The 13,258-nt window shown below is 28.7% G+C and overlaps 1 protein-coding gene across 1 annotated transcript; it reads left to right on the top strand.

The window, feature by feature from the left end:
* The first annotated feature begins 4,921 nt into the window (after positions 1 to 4,921).
* LOC100167306 (RR1 cuticle protein 6) lies at positions 4,922 to 9,190 on the top strand. The gene is made up of 3 exons (XM_001946123.5): positions 4,922 to 5,071; positions 7,049 to 8,241; positions 8,301 to 9,190. Exons 1-3 carry the CDS (start codon positions 5,063 to 5,065, stop codon positions 9,034 to 9,036), a joined length of 1,938 nt encoding a protein of 645 aa, XP_001946158.1. The 5' UTR covers positions 4,922 to 5,062; the 3' UTR covers positions 9,037 to 9,190.
* Positions 9,191 to 13,258: the final 4,068 nt, after the last annotated feature.

Genomic DNA, 13,258 nt, shown 5'->3' with positions numbered 1-13,258 from the left:
AGAGCTGTAACAAAAATGTTTTATATTAAGTCGTATTATATAGGTATCACGTAAACATTAAGTAAACAAGTGTTTGAAAGGTACCAAAATTAAAATACGTATTTAAATGTTTATTTTTAATAAAGCTTAATAGACTTAAGGTTATATTATAATTTCAACAATTTAAATCGCCAGGATGTAATCGTATTGATAATTTAATAGAACTGTAATATTCATCTAGTAAATTGTAGTAGGTATTAATGTATTATACATCAATACATCTACACTTTTTTTATTATACATTTATTTTTCTTTAGTAATTTGATCGAATAAAAATCAATTTATGTATATATAGCTTTCACGTTTGGCTTGGAAGAATAATGTGAAAATATGATCTTACAAAGTAGATAACAATCCTCAATTTGGTAACATTATTCAAGGCCCATGTAAGTTTTAGGTAAATAATACTTAATAGCATAGTATAAATTGTGTTATAGTATGACCTCTTGCACTTTCGACGTTTGTGTAGAATAAATTATAGAGTTGATTGTTATGAATTTATCATCAATGTATTGTTTTACAATCATGTATCTATACTAATATTTAAAAATAAAATACATAATTTCAAAGTTTTCATATATTTATTTTTTAAATGTTTATACTCAAATACCACATCACATTATCACAATAATGTATTAAACCAACTAGAAACACAAAATAATACGTTACCTAATAATAATTAAGTTTATTTACAAAATATGACAATACGATAGTTATAATATTGCGTTTAAGCACAATATATATATTATAATAATATGTAGTATGCATAATGTACCTATATAAATAATATGAAACCGTTGTAGTTGATTTGTATTTTTAAAGTGTGTTTTAAATTGTACCTACCTATCTGCAGACTGCAGTTAAAATGTGTTTAGTTTGTAAAATCATAGAACATTTAAAATTAAAACCTTCGGTCTACAGAGAATGGTAATGATCGAGGAGGATATAAGTCTAAGGAATAATCCTATAAGTGTTTATTAATGATTCATTTTTTTTATGTCACGACTTTTCACGGTAAAATATCTATATTGAGTAGAGTAGTTGACATGAAAAAATATATTTCTGCACTGAAACTTTTAACCTTAAACCTACCATCGTATAATATTGTTGTAAATAATATATCCAAGATTGATATGTTATTGATTAATTGACAATGTGATTTCGAAGGTAACTTTCGAACTGATTTATGTTTAATTTGTCTATGCTTTAATAATAATCGTGGAACATAGTTTTATCTCGAAAGATTTTAGAACTCCTGTCGGTTCGTTTCCTATATCTGAATTTCATTTGATTTCAAATAGTAATTAAAACTATCTTTATATATCCAACAGGTAATATTACGTCATCGTCAATTTTCAATGTAATTTGAATACGTTCCATACCTGTAATATTTGTTCAATGCTATTCTTAAGCTTTTTATGTTTGAGATGATAATCATCGATGTAATTGCCATTGATCACGTTATTGTGCCGGAAGAATGAGTAATATTATTGATTGATAATGATGCATATGAAACTAAAATATGGTTATCTATGTAAAGTTGTCGGTTATAGACAGTTTAAAAAAAAAACGGGTAAGTGGATGTCGGTCTGCAGTACAGTACCTAAGTAGGTTAAAATTGTATCAATGTATAATGAATTGTATTAAACTTGAATTCAATGATATAATATCATTGTATAAGAAAAACGATTCTGTGTGGAGACGGTTTGCCAGTCTGGATATTTTATATTTTTTTTTTTTTTTTTTTTATTTTAGAACTTCCAGCAAATACTATTATAGTTCGACAATTATGAAATAAAATTGAATTATAAAGATAATAACAAAGTATGTGGATAGTAATAACATAATACGAATAAAATAAAGATAGCATACCAAATAATATATTTTATATTATTATTATTTATTATAATATCTTATAAGTTGAATTAATATTATAATATAATAATTTTTTATTCGTTTCTATGGTGATACACAAAGAATTGGAAATTAAAATCCCATTTTTAGTGGTTTTTCCTATGGCATTAAATAACTGTTGTGAAAATCGAAATTAAACCTCTCTAAAGCACCATATTAATCCAATTTGCCAAAAGATAAGGTATTATATGTTGAAATCGGAGCACTCCTTCTGGTAGAAATTGTGTATACAGAATTAAATAGGTAATTTATTTTAAATCTTCTAAGTAACCTAGAAACCCGAAATCTTACAATAAGAACACATTAGGCCACTTGTTTTTTAATATCTGTATAAAAATTACAACTATTAAATTTGTAAATATTTGTAAAAGATGCAACAATTCATGATCTATTAAGGTATACTTATAGTATGTTCCCTCTGATTATTACGAACTTTTTAGAATCTAGCGAAATAATTATTGCGTGGTTTTACAACTGTGCTATTTTTCATCCTATCCCTTTACGGTTATTAGTTTTCGTGTTTAGCGGAGTTATATATTATTTTATATAATTTAAAGGAATATAGGTATGCGTAATCTTACAGTGACGTTTATTTTTATTACATTTTGCAGTGAACATTTTTAGGTCAGAAGAGTGCTTCGAAAGCGGCATTACAATTTATAAGTAAAAAACATGATAAAATTGTGATATTTTGAAGGTGTAATTATCTCAATATAGTATTTCTAAGCGTACCTATACCTAATAAAAACTGTCGACAGCCATCTAAAATTTTACTCCACTGAGAATCGTTTATCGAGTACTATGCGTTTTCATTACAAATTTACCACAGATAAATATACCTACTATCCTTCGCCGATATGTGAGCGAGACGAGTTGATGATTGAGGCCCTAACTATATTAAGGGCCACGATCATATTATATTTATACTAATTTTTTGAATGTAAGAGTATAGTATCCGTGATTCAACATTATATTGATAATGTAAAAATACATGTTTTTTTCGTAATTTGAAAAAATTACTGCATTTTGGTTTTATTTCGATGTGAAACATAAATTGTCCGTGTTGTTCGGCTTAACGATTACAGTGTCTGTTAAAATAATTTGTTTTTGCCAGGTCGACAATAATAATAAATTAACCTTTGTAGTTTCGTTTTATTTACGATCCTAATTGAAAGACGTTAGTTCTATTATACGTGTATAGTAAAAATCATTAGGATAATCACCAACTGCTAATATGAGTATATGATAATATGTCTACAGCTATTACACCTAAGTTGCTTCGAAGAAGTTATTATCGGTTACTATGTGTGTGAGCAATGCTCGTGTTTATGATATCAATCATGTTATTTTCGTACAAAGTATGGCATAATATATTATTATGTACATTGCATTTATTAATAATTTTAAAAAGTTTAAACGCTCAAATTTCATAGATCGTATTTCCACGAAAATGTATTTTTTTTTGTCTGTTTAATGGGTGGAAATGAATCGTTTTAATGTATACAAGATTTAAATAGATTTGTGTTTATAAAGTATGCGCATAGGATTGATTAGCCTGAGAATTTTGATCAGGACAATGCCTATTTAACCGGAAACTACCATTTCTATGCAATATTAAATGATATGGTATTATTATATTAAATTATCATTTTCATAATACCGATTATCACACATTGACATCTCTGATTTAATAACTTATTAATGTAACCGGTTTCTCAAATGCGTTGATACGAAATCAGATCCATTCGATTGGAAATAAGTTTTTCGAAAAACCATCAGTGTGCAACGATATTGCATTTTTATTTTAGTTATCCTTATTGTGTAATATACTTATATACTTATTATACTTATATAATATTTTATATTACAATAGTATTATGTCCTACTCGAAAACAGTACAATAGTTACAAAAGCTTTTGCAAAAAATAAAACGTCAACATTTTGATCTCTCGTCAAATCAGTAAATGCGCGTTTTATATCTTTTTTAATGGAAAAAAAAGTAAATATTATCAGTTATCATATGATAATGTTGATACTCATTCAAAATTAAAAAAAATATATATATAAAATACCTACTAAATAAATTAGCAGTCGCATAGGTAAATCACTATATTATAATGGTTTATTTACCTCACATAAAGTCGATAAATATGCTGCAGTCTGTAATACTCAAAATAAACTTTTTTTCAATAATTATAGTCTGGTTGGCTGGTTTTGACTTTTGATCTACGAATAAAAATACAAATACAAACAAACATAGTTTTTACGCGTTCCGGTCGGCAGGGGCCGTGGGCGAGACGATAATATTATGTGGGCCGCCGAGTTGTTATTATGAACGTTATTTTTGGTAACATATTTTGGCGATTTGAGCCACGTTCCGAAACACCTGCAAGCCGTGAAAATATACGACTAAATACGTTATTGATCAATGATCACCTCGACGTTATCGGAATACGTCGACAATCGTATCATTATGATTATCCATGGCCGAGGCAATCCTTTAGCACGCGCGCAGTGTATTTAGTGCGTAGTATATGGTGTACGTGTAAATCATAAAAAAACGGCCTGGTGTCATCATCATGAGCAGCATCGAACTGGGTCATATATGAGCTGTCGTTTTCAGACATCATATACCCATTGATCAATCGGATGATCAAGGCAGAATATTATGCGATATTGGTACGCACATATAATATTATTATATTATCGTCCTACACCTGTCACACACACACACACACACACACACACACGGCCGTTCTAATTAGTCTTTGGCCGACGTCGTCGTGTCGGCGGCACGTCATAAAAAATAATCATAATAATAATAATAATCGTAATAAAAAAAATTACATTACTCTCTTCACAAGTCAAAATCGGATTGGCCACAGGGCGTCACCGGGGTAGGGGCAGCGCCACTGCCGCCGCTGAACATCACCTCCTTCACGCGCGCGAACCGTATACCATAGCTATTCGGCAATCGTCCCGACTCATCGTCGTATATATAGACGTCGGGTACCGATCTATCGTCAGTCCAGTTATCGTCGTCTATTGGTTTTCACAGACTTGCGGCTCCGAGTACAACACACCACACAAGCAATTTCGCACCGACAACATGAAGATGGTAAGCTATATTCAATGTATATTACAATAAATCACGTGGGTAGGTATAAATAGTACCGCCAGAATACCTACACGGCAGCTATTCCTTAGAGTACGGGCACATAACATATTTTCAAACGTAATTTTACATAGTCTTAACTGCAATGTTGTGTTTGGTTCTCGTAAACAGGAAATAAAAATGTGAAATATTTTCCGTCATTCGTTTGCAGCCATTTAATATGTAGGTACTCCGTACGTCTCGCAGAAAATTTTTGTGCTAACTTATACTCTTAAAGTTTCAAGTTACGGTATAGTTTTCTGCTAAAATAAAATTGGTCTTGTATTATGATTTTATTGATAGATATTTTAAAGTCTTATAATATTTTATTTCTATAATATCGTCTTGTAAGATGTTACACTGTAACACGTGTATTACTTTGTTGAAAAATAATCATTCAACGTACCTATACGTGTCCAACAGGCACAAACTTTAAAGTATTTTTTTTTAATTAATCCATTTACTCTCATTAAAGTGTTTAAACATTTATTTTAGTCGAAGATAACTTTGATTATGAGTTATTATGCTCAATAGTAGAACGAAAATTAAATATATAATTTAATATTTTTCAAAATATGCAATTTCCGGAATAAAAATAGATATAAATTGTGCTATTTTTTTGTGGTGAAATTTGAATTCATGCAGTAGAAAATAATTTATAAAATCAACTGATTATAAATGCATTGAATTTTTATATTTTTTATCTTTTGCTTATAGTTTATTTTAAAACATCCCTGTTGGATTAAATATTAAAATATAAGGTAGGTATTCAAATCGCATACAAGAATAATTTATTCAAAATAAACATTTTAAAAAACATAGGTACGCATTAAAACTTTTATAATATTATCCTAATAAACATAAAACCATGACTAATTCTTTATAAAAAAAATTTTCATATTTCTATAATAATAATTTATTTACTATAGTATATTGGCATAAAAAAAAAATAATTTTTTTTAATATGTGCAATTTTTATTTTACTCGTAATATTTAATAGATTTTGATCTACCTGTAGATATTTTACTTTGTATTAATTTCTGTAGCTACACATTGGTATAATCATAATATATATATATATTTATAAATATAGGTACCTATGATATGAAATTATAATTATGTAGGTAGGTGTAGGTAGCCAAAACGATATTAAATTTATGTATACAACAACAATTTTGATTTGTTTTTTATTTAAACTGTATAACAGTTTTATTCATTGATTATTATTTTTAATGACAGTTTCTAGACTCGTCCATTATTCATTTATACCAACTTGTGAAATATTTCAGACAAATAAAGTTAAGAAATTAAACCATTTAAATAAAGAAGTGATAAGTAACATGAAAATATTATTTAAGAATTCGTCATTAAATTTAGGAAAAAAATTAATTTTAGTTCGTAAATAGTTTGACTGTTCAAATAATTTTGAATCCATATAAAATGTATAATATTTTAAAATACCAACTAATTTTGTTTGTAACTTTCTGATAACCAAAAATAAATTTAATACATTGAAAAAGCAAAATTACATCAATACCTATTTTGGGCTTGAACAGTTTTTATTAATAATTATGTTAAATTTATTTATGTTTTATAGTAAATCAAAATTGTATTCTATCATAATCTATAGAAAATATTAGTTTTGATAAGAGTATCAGACATTCAGATAATAGGATTTTTAAAAATAAATTTATATTTAATGTATCCATGTATTATTTTTGCTATTATACTGAATATAATATCTATATTGAGTTGAGTAGTTGACATGAAAAAATATATTTCTGCACTGAAACTTTTAATCTTAAACCTACCATCGTATAATATTGTTGTAAATAATATATCCAAGATTGATATGTTATTGATTAATTGACAACGTGATTTCGAAGGTAACTACTAATAAGTTAACATATATTTTAATACGTATCAATAATTGTTTTTCAGTTTTTATTTATTGCATTTGTCGCTCTTGCGGCGGCTCATCCACAAGGCTATGAATCCGAAGCATCTTCTGGTTATGGATCTCCGACTACGCCATCTTCTCCTTCTTCATCTTATCAAGGAAATTTTGGCAGTTACCAAAAATCCCCTGAAGTTTCAGCATACTCATCTGGCTCTCCGACTGGATATCAAGGTAGTGGAGCTGCTGGATATCAATCTACTTCAGGATCGTATCAGCAATCAACCTCAGCACCCGCATACAAAACTAACGCATTCTCTGGTTACCAATCTGGAGCAGGATCTGGAGCACAGTCTGGCTACCAGTCTGGTGTCTCTTCTTATCAGTCTACTCCTGCAAGTTTACAATACTCAAAAGCTGGACAGTCTGGTTACCAGTCTGGCGCTGGATCTTACCAATCTGCTCCAGCTATACCATCATATTCTCAAAACACCCAGTCTGGTTACCAATCTGGTGCCGGTTCATACCAATCTGGTGCTGGTTCATACCAATCGGGTCCAGCATCACCAGCATTCTCTCAAGGTGCACAGTCTAGTTACCCATCTGGTTCTGGGTCTTACCAGTCTTCTGCTTTGAACTCACAGCTATACTCTCAAGCTGCTGGGCAATCTAACTACCAGTCTGGCGTTGCATCTTATCAATCTACACCAGCTGCACAAACATATTCCCAAAACGCAAAATCCAGTTATCAACCTTCATCTGCATCGTATGGTTCAAAATCGACTGCTGCGCCATCATACCAGTCATCTGGACCGTCATCACAATATCAATCACCTGGATCATCATCGCAATACCAATCATCTGGACCATCATCACAATACCAATCACAAGCGTCTCAATCATCATATGGCCAACGTTCCCGCCCAAAGCCTGTATCGTCTACATTATACCAAAAATCTGGATCTGAATATGAAAGTGTTAAAGGATCAAGTGCACCTGTCGATTCTTACAAGCCAGGTAATAATGGATACAACGCTTTTGCACCAGGCAATATTGCTGGACCACCTGAGGTTAAAGGACCAATTACACCTGTTAATGCACCAGTCGATTCTTACAAACCAGGTAGTAATGGATACAACGCTTTTGCACCAGGCAATGTCGCTGGACCACCTGAAGTAATCCCTATTCTATCTCAGTCGAACCAACCAAATCTTGGTGATGGATCTTACTCATACAGGTAATATTTTAAAGATAATAATCAATAATAAACATTTTATAACATAAATATTTTTTTAGTTACGAAACTGGCAATGGCATTTCAGTATCTGAGTATGGTCAACTTAAGCCAGGTGGCCCAGAAGGAATTCAATCTGTCTATGGATCTTTCAGTTATCCCGGAGAAGATGGACAGCTCATTACAGTAACTTACACCGCCGATGAAAATGGATTTGTTCCTAAGGGCTCTCATTTACCTACACCACCACCAATACCAGCTGAAATTCTTCAATCTTTGGAACAGAATGCCGCCGAGGAAGCTGCACAACAAGCATACCAACAACAACAGTCAGCTTATGGACAAAATGGTGCTTCATCTTCATATGGAAAAGAATCAGGAGCCTATGGCCAGACATCTGCCCCTGGATCTTACGGACAAACATCTGCTCTTAACTCTTATGGTCAAACATCTGCTCCTGGATCTTATGGACAAACGTCTGCTCCCGGATCTTATGGACAAACGTCTGCTCCCGGATCTTATGGACAAACGTCTGCTCCCGGATCTTATGGACAAACGTCTGCTCCCGGATCTTATGGACAGACTTCTGCCCCTAACTCTTATGGACAATCATCTACTTCTGCACCAAAACAACCAAGCTATCAGAAACCACAGGGCCCATCTGGATATGGTGCGGAAACTAGTGAACAATCTTATGGACAATCTTCCTCAGCCAGTCAACTGTATAAGTCACCACAAGGTTACCAAAGCCAAAGTGCATCAGCTTACAAAAAGTCTCCCAGTGCATCGGCTTATTAAGTGCAGTTATGATTCCAATAATTTAAATTCAAATAATTTATAGTATTTTCATACGATTTTTATTTTCATAATAAAATAAAATTTTATTTTTGTATAAATAACGCCTTGTACATATGATACACAATATACACATCTACCTTTCTTTTTACATGCATCATGTGTGCCTTCAAATCAACCAATCAGCATTGTTTGCTAATATTGATCTAGTAGTAAGTTGTAGTTTGGCTTATGTAATCTTGTATAAATTAACTCGAGTGTCAAATCGTCCACGGCCGTGGGCACACCTATAAGAGAAGTGTCATCCGTGACAAGCCCAAGACATAATGTGATGATAATTGTTACCATTTCAGTCGCTCGTTCATATCGCCCAATATAATATTATACTTTCGTAACACATATTATAATAATATGAAAATACATAACAATATTAATGAAGGTTTCGTTGTTGACTGACAAAATTAAACTTGTACTTGTATGTAGTATGTGTGTGTGTTTATGTATAATATGACATAATACGACAAATATACATTATTATAGTTTAGGCATAGACTAGAATTAAATTTTATCCATCCGTACTGAATAAACAATAACACATCTTTAGAATGATAGGCATCTATATCGTTTGTTTGAATATGCTGCCTAATAAAATATAGTTTATTAGCAAAATTAAAGTATGGATAATCAATAGTTATTAGTGTAAATGTTTACTGACGAAAATAATGCGTTGGTAATAATATTTAATATTTATTGCTTTTATAGTCATCAGTCATCATAATAATATTGTTATGTACGACTTAGAACTTATGAAGTATGAGTATACAATTTAATTAATACATAGTAGACAATAAACAAATTAATTTAAATATAAAAAATACAATTATGGTTTATAATATGTATTTGATAACACTTAATTGTTATAATATATAGATAAACATTTATTAAAGGAGTTTTTAAACGAAATTATATAATTTTAAATATTAATAACATTTTTTTAGTAAGTAAATAATATAATTTTACATTTACTATAATTGTATTCGATTTCTTATAAGATTCGTAGGTATATTTATAATCTATTAAACTTAAGTTCTTATATATGCACAGAAACTTTAACATGAATAATGAAGTATCTTAATGACAATAAATTGTTATAATATCTATACAAAATATTATAATACTAACCTAACCTATTTTTAAAAAAAAACTAGTATAGCTAATATTTTAAAATACACTTATATTCAGTTAGGTATTTAAAATTAACACAATCATTTATATTACCTAAGAACTTTATTAATTAACGCAATTATAAAAAGGGCGATTCTTTTACCCCTTTAGGTTAGTAAATAGGAGCTCACTATATCAAAAAGTAAAAAGTAATTTTTAAAGTATTTTTTTTTTACAAAATGATTTACAAAGTTATTCCAAAACAACATTTAAAAATAAAATGATATTACATTAATTACTATTTTTTTCGATATAAAGTTCTTACTTTTTTAATTCACAAAATATTATATTTTAGATTCTGAGTGAAACGATGAATATATTGATTTTACAATGATGTGTGTGTTTTTTTTTTTTTTTTATTTATTAATTTTTTTTTTTTGTGTCTGTGTACACGATAAGTAGTCGAAATAATGCTTCGATTTTTCAACTTCAGTATCTTGTTCGTTTGGAAAGTGAATATCGTTGGTGCATTGGTCAAAATTTAGATTTTCCAGTAATTTTCAAAAGCGCCAAGAAAAACCAAAGAAAAATTAAGGAAAAACGGGAATTTTTACGCAAAATCGATTTTTCACAAAATTGCATTTGGTTTTTGTTGTAACTTTAAAAAAAATAACTGCAGATACATGGAATTTTTACTGAATGTTTATATTAGCATTTCCTATACACCATACAATTTTGAAAATATTTTGACTTATTTTGAGCTCTTTACGGACATTGTCAGTTTTAATTTTTTTTTAGTTTTTTTTCTTTAAATTCAATAAAGTTTTATCTGTTGGGCCAAAAAGTGTTTAATTTAATACAAGGCTCCTGATACATTGTTACAATAGCAGTTGAAAAATATTAAAAATACATAGGCACAATTTTTTTTTATAAGCATTTAAAGATCGAATTTTGACAAAATTTATCAAATTTTAATTTGAATAATTATTTTGTAGTTAAAAATTTATAAAATGTTCAACTTATGTATCTAAGAATTGAAAATTGAAAACAAGATTTCACGTAAGTAATTAATTCTGTTACCAAAAAATCTAAAAAATATATTTACACAATTTATTTTTATAGTCATTTTAAGTATAAATTTGGACGAAATTACATATTAAAAACCTAGAATAACTATTTTAGTTATTTTGTTGTGATTGTATAATATAATTCTTGGGTATACTTGAAACTTCTAAAGTATACTATTATATATCTATGATAGTATCACGGTTTGTTGTTGATGTATAACGCGTTATAAGTACCTAATAGATATTATGATATGATTAATTTGGAATTTATTATAGGTACCTATTATAGGTCAATTTTTTTTAAATACTATAGACTATAATATAATATTATGTCTTATACCTAGACTGACATACCGTCTCCGCTCAGAATCGTTTTTCTTATACAATGATATTATATCATTGAATTCAAATTTAATACCATCCATTAAACAGTGACCCACTTGTAACCTACTGTACAGCAGAGCGAAATCCACTTACCCACCTTTTTTTAAATTTTATACTCCAAAGAAAAATATTGTTTTGCAATAAATTAAAATAAATTAAACAATATATATTAACAAGTTAATACTATACTAAATAGTAAATAATGAGTATTTAAAGTTAAAATATTTATCCGATGTACAAAAATAATATAAAATAAATATAATAAGTACTTTTATTAATATGTTGATATCCATCGATTAATAAAGTAGTTGATACTATATTTATAATTTTCCGTAACTTTTATCAGATTTAAAGAAATTATGGGCTTAAAAATAGTTACCTACCAATGGTAATTTAGGTGAAATCTTGGTAGGAACAGAATTTCTATGAATTTTAGTTGCTTTACTATTTTGACAACGATTATTATTATATTATTATTTGAAGCGTTTTATGTAACAAATAATAATTACATAAGATAATTTTTTTAACCACAGTATGTTTGACGCGTATTGATAAATGTCTACTATAAACAGAAAAATATTACATTATACATGTTAAAAATAAAAATTTCATATTTCATTGTAAGGTGTACGACAATGAATTAATATTGAATAAGTAATTTCATATTCTAATATAATACTGTGGGCTAACATTTTTATTAAAATTTAAACTTTAAATGTTTATAATAAAAAATTGTGACCATGTATTTTTTATACTTTTCAACTGTCATTGTAACAATATATTAAAAGCCTTGTATTAAATTTTCTAGTTTTTTGACCCAACGAATAAAAATTGACATTTATAGAAAAAAAAACCAATTGAACACTGATCCGTTCAAAACAAATCAAAATGTTTTCAAAATTTTATCCTGTATAGAAAATGATAATATAAACATTCAGTGAAAATTTCATGTACCTAACGGTTATTTGTTTCAGAGTTACACCAAAAGACAAAATCGATTTGGACCAACTAGATTTACTTTCCTATTGAACAAGATACTGATGAAAAAAATCAAAGCAGTGTTACTGCCCCAAACGGTGATTACAAACACAAAAATAAAAAAAATAATAAAAAATTAATAAAAATATACATTATTGTAAGATCAATACATTCATCGTTCCGCTCAAAATCTAAAATATTGGAAAAGGAACAACTTCTACGGGAGCAGATAAACAAATATGCAGATTTAACAATTTAACATTATGAAATTACACATAATTATTATTTCCTAATGATTATTTCTATTGTTATTTTAGATTCTGAGCGGAACGAAGAAGCTATTGGTTTTACAATGGTATTTGTTTTAGATTCTGAGTGGAACGATGAATGTATTGATTTTACAATGATGTGTGTTTTTTTTTTTATTTTTTTTTTTATTTTTTTTTTTTATTTTTTTTTTTTAATTTTTTTTTTATTTTTTTTTTTTAATTTTTTTTTTTATTTTTTTTTGGGTCTGTCATCACGTTTTAAGACAGTAAAAAGTGCTTGGGATTTTTCTTCAACAGTACCTTTTCTGATACGAAAAGTGAATCTAGTTGGTACTTTGGGGGGTCAAAAGTAAATTTTTTCCA

This window comes from Acyrthosiphon pisum, chromosome A2 (assembly GCF_005508785.2).
Source record: "Acyrthosiphon pisum isolate AL4f chromosome A2, pea_aphid_22Mar2018_4r6ur, whole genome shotgun sequence".
NCBI lineage: Eukaryota > Metazoa > Arthropoda > Insecta > Hemiptera > Aphididae > Acyrthosiphon > Acyrthosiphon pisum.
This window is presented reverse-complemented; position numbering and strand designations above follow the sequence as displayed.

What these genes read in the sequence shown, in the direction of transcription:
- LOC100167306 (XM_001946123.5), top strand. An exon ending in GATGGATCTTACTCATACAG is followed by an intron (nt 8,242 to 8,300) that starts GTAATATTTTAA and finishes ATATTTTTTTAG; the next exon opens with TTACGAAACTGGCAATGGCA.